General features: G+C 41.5%; 1 protein-coding gene across 1 annotated transcript; it reads left to right on the forward strand.

Moving 5' to 3' along the window:
* Nucleotides 1-547: 547 nt before the first annotated feature.
* On the forward strand, nt 548-9,958 carry LOC147894755 (uncharacterized). Its single transcript, XM_087384921.1, has 2 exons — nt 548-2,544; nt 9,690-9,958. Exons 1-2 carry the CDS (start codon nt 1,873-1,875, stop codon nt 9,843-9,845), a joined length of 828 nt encoding a protein of 275 aa, XP_087241047.1. The 5' UTR covers nt 548-1,872; the 3' UTR covers nt 9,846-9,958.
* Nucleotides 9,959-14,938: the final 4,980 nt, after the last annotated feature.

Genomic DNA, 14,938 nt, shown 5'->3' on the forward strand with positions numbered 1-14,938 from the left:
ATCGAAAGATGAAATAGGCTCACTTTACAAAGTCATTTATAATCAATACATCCCTTGCTATTGAAAACTCATTAAGAAGGTAAATGAAACTAAATGTGTCCTCACCCCAACTAGCCACAATTATTATCTTTGGCATTGTGAGGTTTGATTTTCGTAGCATTGGTTATGATTCAAGACTCAATTGAAAAGTAATGATAATTTTGAAAATTCATGCTCTCTTCGATGATGTGGCCCCCTGGGCATTTGACTCTAGAACTCGTTGAGCTTATGAGGATTTTGATAATTTGAGAATTCATGCTGTCTTTGATGACGTGGAGCCACGTGGGGATATGCCACGCGTGAGCGAATGATAACACGTGGCTAGATTATAGTGGCTAGAATATAGTGGTTAGATAATGGGGATATATTATGATTTGATGATATCATATATGATGACGTGGATCGGATTTAGGGGCCATTAAGTGGCGATTTAGACTAATTGGGTGTCGTGCGAGACGGAGACCAGAGTGCTTGATGAAGCATTCACTGGACAGCACGACCACACACGAGCTCAAATCCACGGCCTCTGGATCGCGATTCGTCTGCAACCGCACAAGATTACTGCTTTTCTGCGAGTAACACGCTGCGGTGCGACGCTGACACAAGTTCACGGAACCACAGGACTCAGCAGGATGATCCCGACGTCCCTTCGCCCACGAAAAGCCAAAGAAAGAGGAGATCGCCGCAGACGCAGCAGAAATTGGTGTGTCGAATTACGACAGGCTAGGAAAGGAGGAGGAAACACCTTTGTTTGCGGGACAGCCTCCTGAATGTATCTCATACAATACTGTGAGAGCAGAGGGGAGAGAGAGGGGCATCTCTGAAGCTGAAGAAGACGAAGAAGACCGGGGATTTACGGTACTCAAGGCCATAGGTATCTCACAAGATAGCGAGCGGGCGAAACCGGAGAGGAGGGCAGCTGGAAAAGCTTCCACAGGTAGATCAGAAACTAGCACGCACAGCCACAACGGAAGGGGAGCAGGAAAGGGGGGACCCAAGAGGCGGTAGAGGACGAAGTAGAGAAAAGGCCAAGGTCAAGCACTGAGCAAGAGGACGAGGAGAGGGACTCTGGAGGGAGCACAGGTGGCGCAAGGCTCTAGAGGAAGACAGGATTCAGAGCCTGAGCGAGCCAGCGAGAGCGGGAGACAGAGCGCGAACGAGAGGGAGACACAGAAAGAGAGAGAGGAGCACGAAGAGAATCATCGCGACCCGCGCGAGCATCTTTCTCCTCTCCCTCTAATTGACCTGCCGCCTGCCTGCCTCCCTTCACAGTCCCCTGAGAGTGAGAGCGAGAGCTCGGCGACAAGCTAGCGGCGAGCCAGACGTGCTCCCGTTTATTTAATGCCTGCTTGCTTGTACCAGTTGCCTAGATGGTCGTGCCTCCTCCCCACCCCCGTCGCAGGGCCGTTGGGGCTTGGGGGCAATCGGGACACCTGACCTCCGCTCCTCGTTGCGAGGGCTACCTGAGCGTGCATGCCAGAAGATCTGAGAGGAATTTGAAGAAAAGAGTGGGAGAGTGAGCTTCCAACACGATTCAAAGTAAGTAGCTTGAGCTGAGCGATTCTTCGGCGCTCGCAGAAAGTCGGACCTCTGATCTTCCGTGAACGCGTTGATACCCAACCTGTGGGCATTGCTTGTACCTTCGTCTTCCAGCTGCTCTCTCTCTCGACCGAATTCGCCCCCTCGTCATGGGTGTTCCGGAAGGAGTAGCAGTTCTCTGTTTCTTCGTCCCACAGCTTCACATTACTCGCTGACACAGCCTCGAACTCCAAGTTTCTTCCCACAAGGTTCCCCTTTGTGAAGCATTGCCTCGCTTTGTATCTTACTGACCCGATGACCTCCATGGAGTCGGGACATGCAAGGGCTGCCAGCTTGATGAACGCCGCAAGACGAAGCCAATTCGTAGCAAGGATAGAAAAGTATGAAGCGAAAGTAAAGCAGGAGCAGAAAGCCAGGGCCCTGCTAAGGGAGCAGAGAGCGGCAAGTATGGCTTCATTTGAGCAACGGCCTACCGTTACAACAGAGCAACAGCCATCTTTGACGGAGAAGATCGTTGTACCAGAGCAAATTGCAGCTCGGCCTGAACCGAAAAGCTTCAGGCAACCTGAAAGAGAAGATTCACCAGAGCAAAAGACGATTTCGGAGCAAAGGGAAGCTCCTGGAGAACCACGCCAGACTCATGGGCAGTTGCAGAGAACATCATCGGGGCTGAAGGCTGTCCTTAGAAGTACTGAAGTTCTGAGCATAAGTAATTCTGCTCCTGCGGATAAGGCTCGCTACTTGGAAGAAAAATGCTCAGGCGGGCAGGCCAATCCCTATGCGGGGGTGAAACCAGCCGTCGTAATAGAGGTGGATATAGCTGCCATAGCTGCAGCCCTGAAGGTCAGGATTAAGGCAGCGGATATGGCAGCATCCATGCAAGAACACGCTTTCCGTTGTGCGAGAGAATGCTTGGACACCTCAGACAAGCTCCATTGCAAGCGCATTGCTTACACATTGAAGAAGGTTAGTTCTCCTTTCTTGGTGTTTCACGACCTCGTGGTGGCTCCTTGTTCTATTTCCGATAAGCTGATCTTAAGTTTCTTATCGAGAGGATAAGAGTCGAAGTGTCAATGGCATTTCGTGTTTCCTCTCGGCCTTACAGAGTGCACATTCCGTATTTTAAGCTTAAGCAGGCATGTTAAGCTAGTCCTCAAGAAGCCAGGCTTGTGGGCACTTCGATATATTTTTTGCATTTGCACTCCGAACGTCTTGTGCTGACGTTTTGTGGGGTATATTAACTAGTGCACACTGTTAGCACGAGTAATGTGACTAGAGTATAACTTTTCTTCAACCTCCCGTACTGCGTCATGGACCGAGGAAGCTGCTTAATGGTAGGAAATGCTTTGACTTTATTATTAAGCATTAATCTTGCAAGTATGTCTTTGGTTATTGCCAGTCTGTCAATGTATTGAATGCCTGTGTCCGTCTGTGTCGTAGGGTGCAGAATCGTTATTTGTTACGCATGTATTCCTTATTTATGCAACGCTTGCCAGAAAGTTTTGCCTTATTTTGTCTAAAAAATTGATGGCTAGGTTGGTAACAGGCAATTTGTGATGCCTCTGAACATGTACAAATATAAACAAATTGATATTCTTAAAACACTTGGAACTTGATTTAAAGACTCTTCAACTCTCTAAGACTTTTAAAATTTATGGGATATGTGAGAGAGAGAGAGAGAGAGAGAGAGAGAGAGAGAGAGAGAGAGATGAAATGCGGTATTTATTCCAGTCTTATCAACTTGGTATGTGCTGTATTTATGTCTTGTAAGACATACCAACTGGGCCTGGATCCAGGGGTAAAAGCAGCAAGACTGTACTGTCTCTGACAGCAGCTCTGAAGATCGTCACCACCAATAACATTTTTCTTTTAAAACTAAAATTAAGCTGGTTATAAATAGGAGGCTGCAATGAATAAATTTAAAGGTTCATTCTATGTGCTTATGGCTGCTGCTGTACACTGGCACCTGTGCAGAACTTGCAAACTCTCTAGTCTTATCTGATCATTTGTTTTCCAATTTCTAGACCATGAGAACTCATTCTCATCTTGCATGCCACCTGTTGAATGTCATTTGCTGGCATCCCATGAAAATATAGGCCTTCTATGCATTGCACTTAAATATTTAACAAAAAGAAGTCATGCTGGGTTCAACTCCTTTCTATAGGTCATTTTCTCTTTTAATTTAGCTTTAGATTCTGTGGGGTGCTGATGATGTTAGTGGGGATGTCATAGTAGCTAGTCCCTGCTAGCGTGATGGAGTTTTTGGTTTTCAATCTTATGAGTCACTATCATGAGATTGAAGCCGCACTATGTGTTGTATTGTAAGAGGATGCGTTTGGGCTCCTAGATTCATCTAGATATATGCTTCTGTCGCAGTAGCGGACATGCAAATTTTACCTTGTGAAGTTTTCGTCCATGTTGCGGCCTGCTGATATTGCGATAAATTCTTTCCATCTTAAGTGGTGCGGTGCCCTATCGGCCTTAAATACTAAACATGTCTGCGTCCAACCTTTCAACAATTTAGCTTAATAAGCCCAGGGCATGTTACAATGGTAGTGACCTCTTTAAAACCCTCCAATCTCTAGGATACTTGCCCAAATCTTACAGTTAGGCATTCATTGTCAGACTCTAGGACACCTCCACCAAATTAGGATGCATGACATTAGAGATACCCTACCTTTTTCTGGTTGGTAGTGGAGGCTCCTGTAACAGACTGCTGAGCACACTGTTGCGTGTCTGTGTCGATCATTTTAAGCTGTCCTTGCTTCTCAATGCACTACTTAGGGAGCCATGTAGGAAGCCCATAGTTGCTTTGATTACTGGTTGTACCAAAACTTGTCACTTTCTGTTTGGGCACATACCCTCTGAAACCATTGTTAAGTAAGTTTTTAAACTGATTCTGTAATTATTTGCAGGGAACAATAATCAGAAATTGATTTGGCAAATAATTGTCTGGTAATTTCCCTTTGAATGCCCTCTTTTATGACTGGAGATCGGGCCACTGTTGCAAGAAAGACACTCCTCAACCGAAGTGTTGTCATCAACTGAAAGGCCTTTCTGTTTAACCAAGTACTCAATTGTAACCTTCCCACTTCTTGAATCCTTATCACTAAAACCTAAGAGCCTTTCATTATTGCAAGAAAGACCCCTCAACCGAAGTGTTATCATCCATTGGAAGGCCTTTCCGTTTAACCTAGTACTCAATTATAACCTTCCCACTTCTCAAATTCTTATCACTAAAACCCAAGAGCCTTTCAGGCTATAGAATGAGAGTCCCATCATGTGCAATTTATTGGCCTAAAAAGAAATTTATAGTTTGGCTACAGCTTGAACTGTTGTAAACCTCAGCTCCATCATCATTGGTTGAACTAGCTCACACCCATACAATGCATTCTTGAGCTACGGCAGATAACTCAGCTATAGATAATGTGAAACATCATGTTTCTTGTGATTCTCCTTATTCTTCAAACAGAATAATTTTCACCTATAGAGACTATAAGAGAAGGTTACAGTTCTTGAACTGACTCATGGTTTTGGGTTAAGAGTTTTGAAAGATATAATATTAAGGTTCCTTTTAAACTTCTATATTCCCAAAAAACATCTCTCGTTAAGATTTTGTTTAAAGACTCAACATTGCTTTCAGCTGAAGGTATTTTAAAGAAGTTTTTAAAGCCTCAAGTTGTTGGCCTTAAAAGGCACTCCCATTTAAAGAAAAGAGCTTATGGTTACTACATTTAAGGTTTAAGTTCTATATTGGAGTGCCAACAGAAACTCAGTATGAAGACTTTGTATAAATGGATGCTCAAGTATGTGTGGGTGTGTGGATTTGTATGTGCGAGAGCATACTTTTATACTATGGTCTACACCCACTATTGGGCACTGATGAAGTTAGTGGGGATGTCATAGTAGCTAGTCCCTGCTATGCATGATGGAGTTTATGGTTCTCAATCTTATGAGTGACTCTCGTGAGATTGAAACTGCACTATGTTGTGTTTTTAGAGGATGAGTTTGGGAATGTTCCTGGATTCATCTAGGTATATGCTTCTGCCGTATTAGCGGACATGCAAATTTTGCCTTGTGAAGTTTTCGTCCAAGTTGCGGCCTGTTGGTATTGTGATAATTCTTTCTATCTTAAATGGTGCGTTGCCCTACCAGCTAGATTTAGATTTAGATGCTCGTTTGGGAGAGACTAAAATGAAATCGTTTAGACTTCACAAGCAGTTGTAGCTTGAATGAAGAGATTTGGACTACTTTTTGATTAGCCTTCTCCTTTAGTGCTAGCCTTCGTCATGGCTGAGTTTGCCCTTCACCTCCGGAGTGCCGACAGAAACTCAGTACGAAGACTTTGTATAAATGGATGCTCAAGTATGTGTGGGTGTGTGGATTTGTATGTGTGAGAGCATACTTTTATACTATGGTCTACACCCACTGTTGGGCGCTGATGATGTCAGTGGGGATGTCATAGTAGCTAGTCCCTGCTATGCATGATGGAGTTTATGGTTCTCAATCCTATGAGTGACTCTCGCGAGATTGAAACTGCACTATGTTGTGTTTTTAGAGGATGAGTTTGGGAATGTTCCTGGATTCATCTAGGTATAGGTTTAAGTTCTATATTGAACTCACCTAAGTTATGAGTACTCTTCCTCATTGGATTGGAGGAGTTTGGAAGCTTGCTTGGAAATACGTAAAACCGTTTGGACAAAAGGCTTTCAATTCTGCAGAAGTTGGTAGAAACCTACAATGCATGGAAAGCTAGCCATTCTTAGTAGCACTTGTTGTTGCAGTAGTAAAAAGTTTGCTCGTTTCATTGATAGTTCTTTAGGATATGTTATTGCTGATGTTTTTGTCCTTTTACTGCCTTTCTAAGGGAGCTTTTCTGAAAAGGCACAAAAAGTTGACTTTCTTCTTCTAAGGATTTGTGCCTAGTAAAAGCCATAGAGAAAGGAGTCTCAAATTTTACTATCCAAGTGGAAGAACCTTTAGGGTTCCAAGGTCTCTTATCACATTGGAAATTGATGGTTTTGAATCTAGTTGCTTCAAAACTAAGAGAAGTTCTCTCTATTCGCACCTTTGATAGTGGCATATCCCTCCCTCTTGAGTGGATGAGATATCCTTGTGTAAAGTCAGCAAAACTTTGTGAAAGGTTTTATTTGCAATCTCTGCTAGGAGAGGTGTGCTAGTTGTCAAAAGGATTTGATTTCGAAACATCAAAACTTTTGTAAGTCTTTTGGGTTCATTTGCAATCCAACCTGTCCTTATCTCTGTGCACCTTGGAAGTTTCATAAAAATCCCAAGACACCTAGATTCATTGTAGGGGCTTATAAGACTTCTCCAACTAATGTCTCAAAGTGGTTGAGTTATTGCTTGAAGGCCATATTACCAATTGTCCATGAACTTTTGGATAAACTTATTGAGAGAGGCTGATGTTCCAATAGATTTGAGTTAGGTGGCGCCAATTCCCTGTTGCCTTTTGAGCACCTTGTGCATCTCCTTCATAGTGGTCCTTACCTGTACAATTGTGTACTACACAACTCCAATACAAATACTGCCTTATGTAACACAATAATGTGCTGACCTGTCAAATCTGACATCAGAGGACAGTCTGCAATAATGTGCAGTATTGAGCTCACACCTTATTATTGTCCTAAATAGCTCCAATCTGAATTTCGAGGCTGGGACTAATTTTTGACAATCTTCTACCAGATTTTGGTATGGAAAATCTGTGCATAGATTTATCCAATCATGGTCCCACTTCATCCATCATGTTCCCTAGTGCCAGGGCTTAGGTGAGTAGCATCAGGTGAAAAGCACCAATTGGAAACCTTAATTCTGTAACTTAGCCTTGATTCTGGCTGCAAAATGCACCAACTGCTGCTGTGACCTCTAATCTCTAAATCCGGTGATACTTCTTGGCAAGAGCACTCTCCTAGGAGAGTTGCAGATGCTCCAAATTTAGCCTTGATTCAGGCTGAAAAATGCACCAACTGCATTTTTCTGTAACTTAGCCTTGTCTCAGGGTGAAAAAATTGCACCAACTGCGTGACCTCTAATCTCTAAATCTGGTGATACTTCTTGGGAAGAGCACTTTCCTAGGCATGTTCTAGGTCTAGGTGAAAGCCCTTAGAAATCCAAGGGGGCCATTAGGAGAGCTACTGATGCTCTGAATGTCAACAACAAACTCCCACTAAAACTGAAGAAAACGGTTCTGATACCAAAATGTTCTCAAAGCATAATAAACAGGAAATGCTTAGAATATAGGGCCAAAATTGTGTGTTCCAGTAGATAAGTCAAATCCAAAGCACATATGAGGATAGAATATACCAAAAAAATGTAGTGACAAGGCTAGTAGGTAGAAGCAAGGCCTCATACCCTAGATATAACTGCCTACATATTTTGGATTTCAAAGGTCACTATTTAGTAGCCTTAATACTAACTCTTGTCCACGGCCCACCTTTTGAATAACTCGGTACCTGTACAAATCTAGAACAACTTGCTTTATGCTTAGGCATTCATTTTCAAACACTAGAAGCCCTCTACCAATTAGGGTGCATGACACTGTCCCTTCCTTGCACGTCGAGGGACAAACTGGATAATAGGGAGAGCTTTCAAGCTTGGCTTGGTGCCCAAAGCCTCTGCATCAGACTCCAGAGGTACTATCCTTCATTATTGCTGCCACCACCTTTTGGCTCAGCCCTGTACTAGAAAGGGTCTACAGAGTAGCATCTCAGAGGGGAGAGAGACAGTGACCACTAACCACCACTTTGACGTTTGGAACTCCATGCTCTATGAGAAGCGAATTCCCAAACATGGGGCTTCAGAACCATGTGAAATTGTGCGGGTTATGATTTGGAAAGCTGCGGACTGAGGATAGTGCAGCAAGGTAAAGGGAGGCTGAAGGGGCAGCGTGCTGAGTGGAGCTTGATGATGGGGATCGAGAGCTCAATGGGGGCCAAGGTGGAGAAGCAGCAGACCTGCAAGGGGTAGCAGAGAGTAGTGAGGTAGAGTGGATGGGATGGAGGAAAGCAGCAGAGAGGAGGTGGATGTGAGCAGGAGAGGTGAGTAGAGGGATGGCTTGGTGGGGTGAGGTGTAAAGTAGGCAGGATGGGGCAAGGAAGGACCCTTGGGAAGGAGAGAGGAGGGGGTCAAGTGCTCTCCAAATTGCACTTTGGTTGTGTCAAAATTCCAAATGATGTAAGGAAGTTTCGGGGACGGTATGAGAAGCATTTTGCCTAGCTTGCAACTCACATGACTTCCCCTGTCGAGGAAAAGAAAACCCTTAACGGAAACATTAGAGTAAACATGGTTGCTGATCTGCAATATGCCACTCATGACCTTCAGACATGCTTGCTCTATGATAGTACGTTGATAATACAGTGTCATCTGCAAAGGGCAGGACAAATCAGCTAAGATATCAGAGGACACTCGGTGAATATTTGCAATTTTTGGAATATCCGCCTTATACAGACAAGACAGCAATGAGTGCTTGAGACTTGTGCAGCCATGTTGCGATGGATTTCTTCAGGCCATTGTAATTTATCCAACAGCTTCTATCTAGATGATATATTCAAATGCTCTCTCTGGATTTCTTTAGCAGCAAAAATAGAATTTTCTTTTTTATTGAGCTCGCTTTATAACTGAGCAATCAAGCCTCCAGTGCTTTGGCCTGTAACCTGCTTTGTGATGACCCACTGGCCTCCAGGGTAGTCTGAAAAAGCTTGGCTGTCGAATTGCATGCCCCCACTGTCCTTGCTTTTTAAAACTACTACCCTTGTGTATCGAGAATTTTCAATGTCCATTGCCAGTTACTAAGAAACAAAAAATTTTGTGACTCTTTAGTCAATGCTTGGTCCCTCCATTTAAAAATTTCAGCTCCTAGACCTAGGATATCACTCCTACATATTGAATGCCTTCACCCACCCCCTCTGTACTGTATGAGAGAGAGAGAGAGAGAGAGAGAGAGAGAGATCCTCGATATTGAAGGCCAAATGCCATGGTTCATGATATGCTGGCGTTTCTGATTTTGTTGGATTATATTTGGAATTTGTGATGGCATCTTTGTTTAAAGCCTGTTTTACAAAAATGGTTCTAAGATTTTCCATCTAATTGTGCAGGAATTTGACACAGTGTATGGGCCCGCATGGCACTGCATAGTTGGTACAAGTTTCGGGTCATATGTAACACATTCATTGGGAGGGTTCGTTTATTTTTCTTTGGAGAAGGTGTCTGTTTTGCTGTTTAAAACAACAGTAGAGCCTATTGAGCATTGATAACAACAGCATTCACGTAAAGGCACGTTTGAAATATGAATTATGTGAAGGACTACGTGTTATACCTGCTCAATTATATTTTGATAGATAAAATATATACTGCTGTTTGCTTCTTTGTGTTCAATAAGCACTTTTGGTAGACAGATTCATTGTAGCAGGAAGGCGCAGCGCACTTGTATTTAAATGAAGGGCGCCTGCATGTGTCTCGGGACAAATTTTCGAGCATGTGAAAACAGGGGTATCGGTGATCTTGGGTTATCCTTTGCCTAAACGTGGTTATAAAAATTAGAATTATTGTTCTGATGACTCGTGACATTGTGTGACGTAGAATATAAGGAGTAGGAAGCTATTAGATGTGTTTTACCTCTTCATAAGCCTAGAAATATTTTTAGAGATCTGCTGATGCACGAACGTTCAACGGCTGAATAGAATCGGGATGTTAAATGCCGTCGCTCTAAACGCACCATTGTATGAAGAGTCAGTATTTAATATGTTCGAAGCTTTTAGATGCAGATGCTATTATTAAATATCTTAACTAATATAAAAAGGCTTTAGTAATTGCGACCAATTCATGATTGGAAATTAGCATTATCATTTTGGTTGGGCTCTGTGGGGCCTGGGGTTGTGGAGATACAGTTCTGCTAGCTGTACTCGGGTTTTGGGTTACGTTGACATTAACAAGTCATGAAGACTAGTCGTTTTGGAGTTCGGGTCATGAATACTCTTTGTTTTGGAGCTCTTAATAGTGCAGTCGGTGCTCCCGTATGTAAGCTCTCTGTACAGGCAACCTTAGAGTTGACCTGCTATGACTATTGAACAGACACAGCAGGTCTCTCTTATGGTGTACGCCCTATAGGTTTTCAGATTCATGATATCCACATATACATCATTATGTCATCTTTTTTTTGCCTGCGCTCTTAAGGGTAGGTCTTAGTAACGTGTTTCAATCTTGAAAATGAAAAATGTTTTTCCTGTGTAATTATTTGGCGTCTTGATTTTGTGGTGATCTGATTGGCTGTATGCCACATCTGCTTGTTTTAATTGTTGTTCTCATTGGCTAGCTTTTCTTAGTGCTTAGCATCATTCTTTTTTAGCCATTCACTCTTCCTTGTTTCTCTCCTCCACTATTGCTCCTAATGTTTCTTTGATCTTTTCAAAAATCGTAACATGTATAACAGGAATCAAGCATTGTTTGTAAGATAAAATTCCAAAGAAAATTCACACAAGGAAAGCTATTCTTTAAGATTGTATGAAAACATAGTGAATCCAGCATTTTTGGGCCTTTGCCTTGCCTCCCAATTTTCACCTTTGGTTTCCCTTTTGCAAGTTGGAAAATTTTACTATACTATTTATCCGGGCTACTTTAAATGTAGATATAGTGATTGTCACCTTGTTGAAATCATGACCATAGTGGTGATTGCTTCATAGATGTATATCTCAAAGAACATCACAATCAACAAATCTATAAATCATGATGGATGACTTTTGTTTCAGTGTAGCAATTCAGAGAACCAACAACTTTCAACTTTTTAGCAACCTTGGCAACCCTAACAAACAAGCAGTACCTCATATTTGCATACTAGATAGATAATTCCATTGCATACATTTGCACATGATACACACTAACACTTAATCTACAATAGCACTCGAAAAGGCAGGGCCTTAGTGGGATTCCCACCTTGTTTAAAAAATGATTCATTCACCATAAAAGAGGTCCATAATTTTGCCAAGAGAGAACTACTATTGTTCCTGTGGCTATTTGATATTTTAAAAATTGTAACTTAAGGTGTGTACCTCTAAATCAAAGTATTGTTGGTCACAATAGAGAGAAATTCCAAAGAAAATTATGTGTAATGAAAACAATTGTTTCAAAGCGTGAAAAATAGTGAATGTTTTTTTTTCCCAAAAATCAAGGTATTAATGTAAAGCTTTGTGAGAATAGAGAGAAATATAAAAGCATGGTTTATCACAACAGAAAAATAAAACACCATGCTTGATAAAAACAATGGTTGGACAACACTTGAAAACACAATAATAAGAGTAAAATTTTAAATTTTTTTACATAAATGTACTTGCCATTATGAGCACCTTTGTCGAAGATACAACCTCTTCTCTCTTTCCTTTTCCCTCTTCTCTTGCTCTTTTTTTGTTGAAAATTTGGTACTCTTGCAAGGAAAATATTTCGAGGTCTTCTTGGAGGACTCAAGAGTTTAGTGCTTACATTTTCAAAAATTACAAGATACTTCAAGTGATCCTCAATAACTCACTGGAAGAAGCTTGCACCGGTATGCTGTTTGCGTTCTATCGTTGACTATATATGTAAAAAGTTTCTCATGCAATAAACCCTTCATTTGGCAATGATTTCAATCGCTTCTTTGATTTGTGGGTGCCCTTTGCTCTTGTTTGATCTCCAAATGTAGAGATTCGCTCCAGCTTTCATGGTTTCTCGCATGAATAGGTGTATCTACTAGTGGCTTTCTTCTTTCAGAATTTGCATCTATTTTTTATTCCAAAGATTAGTGATGATTGTTGTCCATTTTTCATTCCAAAAATTAATGAAGAGAGATGCAAAACTCCATCTAAGGACCTTGATTAGCTAGATCATAAATGGATGCTACTCAGCTCCTCGCTAACTTGACTTTCAAACTAAAAGTTGGCAATTCGGGACAATGCTTTGATAGTTAGGTATTGGGGAACTTTTAAAGCTAAACCCAAGTGGATTGTGGCTAATGCATATGATTGTAGGGCATGTAAACAACACAAGGGAATAGCCCATCAACTCAAGAGCACATGAATGACTTGAAGATTAAAAGAAAATCAAGACCTTTTACACAACAATGTAGCAATATTACTAGCAAGAAGGCACCTACGGCAAGGGTTCAGCAGTAGCATGACCAAAATTAGTAACATCAATGACTATGTGTGACAAAATCAACAACAGAAGAAGAGCCTACGATTTAATGATAGGAGTTGGAGAAGAGAAAACTAGGGTCAACCAAGTGATGACAAAGCCATCTATCCCAACATCATGATAGTAAAGTATTGCTGTATCATCGAGCAAGAGTTTCAACCACTAGCCATTTGGCAGTTCATTCCTAAAAATGATGATGGATAGTGTTCTTGAAGTGGCTCTTGTGAGGGAACTCTCGCGATTGGTGCCACCCATATGATCTGCCAAGGCCCTTCTCCACTATCGATCTACATTCTCCCCTTTGTCATTGATTTAGGGTCAACCCATCAAGATTTCCCTTTGTCATTAAAGGTCGACCCATCATAATCTCCTCTTTGTCATTGAGGGTTGACCCATCTATTATTTACTATTTGTTAAATTTTCCTTTAATGTTGCCACGGCCCCCCTTCTTTCCTTTGTTACCTTTCCCCTCCTCCCTTTCCACTAACTAATGCATTTATGGGTTTTTTCATGTTGGGGATCTATTTAGGGGTATGAAATGTATAGTCATTTTATACATTTAGATCTTTGCCATCGGGAGTATGTTAATGCTAAGACTTTGTAATGTACTTTGCATAAATAGAGTCCTTGTGTACCATGTAAACCATGGTTCTCATCAACTTCAGGCTACTGATCTAACATTAGAAACAACTTCTTAGGCTATGCCCCTATTTCGTTGTGTGTGTGAGTGTGGTGTGCGAGTTCAAAAGAAAGCAAGGTTTGGATCTCCTATCTTGCTAGGAGATGCTAGATGTGGTCCTGTCCGTAGCTTCCAAATGGCAAGGAAAACTTGATAGGAGGGACTTCCTTGATTTTCCCCACAATCGCAAATGAACCACCACAAGCAAAGCCTGACCTTGATATCGTGTCTTTTAACTCCGGTTATCAATTTTCCCTTATAGAATTTTAAAAGCACCCAAACACACCGTGTCACGTATTTTTAAAAATAAAGAAGGGTGTGCCTCCAAATATAATCAAAAGCTAACTTGTGATCCTTAGGAAGTTGCTTGATTGTCAAAGTTTAGGTGATAAAGGCTTGAGGGAGAATGAATAATATGCCTATCAACAAACCCCATTCTAGGTATTTAATCTTGCATACTTGTTGTTGGTCATGGACATAACATCAATGTATCCAAAACTTTATTGGTTGTGTCACTTTTTATAGTCCACCCTAAAAGGGACCCAATGTGGTGTTTATGTTGATATTAACCTTTCTTTTGATGATGATGATAGTGTTCAATGGTTGCAATTGTAAGCTATTATTTCTTGTATAGAATACTCATTCTAGATGACAAAAATGATTGCAATTCATTTATAAATACTTATTATAGCAACTAGTTGTACCCAATCATTGTGTTCAAATAGAGCTAATCACTTAGGCCCAAAGAATAATCTAATGCATTGTTAATGCAACACCTTTTTACATGTGATGAAGGGATTTGTTCAAACAAATATTGAAGTGCATTTGCAAAGCCTTCTTATAAAAACCATAGGATCATTCAATCATTTTCTTCAGCATTTGGCCCAAATAGTACCTTAATGCATTGCCGATGTAGCACCCTTTTACTTGTGATGATTGGTTTTGTTACTTGCAAAATGGATGATTGTATATAGCAAAAATTTCTTTATGTCTAAATATCCTCAATCTCAATGTAGCTACAAATGGCAAGAGGAATCAGTTTGCATAAATTCCTTGAAACCTCCCTTGTTGATCTTCTACTTGACATTGTACATAGTATGCACATGTGCATGCATGGGTTTGTATGTGTGCACATGTATACATAGCATGCACATGTGCGCATGTGTGCACATGCAATGCACATGTGTGTAGGCACACATATTGTGCGCATGTGTGTGTGTTAGAAGACCATCATGGTATCACGTAGGATCATAGTGGTGGCTTGTATACGGGAACCACAATGATGGAGAAGATTATGATACTGGTTGTACTTAAGAAGAATAGAGGTATGCTCAAAAGGAGGAAAGGAGGAAGGAGAAGGGGGAAAGATACATCAATGGGGAGGGGTGGAAGGGGAAAGAGAGACATTATGGAAAGGGAAATGAGAGGGAAGAGAGGATGGGGTGAAGGGAGGAGAGGAATCCATTTGGAATTGATGAAAAGGGCCATTGTATTAACATCAAT

This window comes from Dipteris shenzhenensis, chromosome 14 (genome assembly GCF_047967505.1).
Source record: "Dipteris shenzhenensis isolate YYH24624 ecotype China chromosome 14, Dip_SZ_1.0, whole genome shotgun sequence".
Classification (NCBI taxonomy): domain Eukaryota; kingdom Viridiplantae; phylum Streptophyta; class Polypodiopsida; order Gleicheniales; family Dipteridaceae; genus Dipteris; species Dipteris shenzhenensis.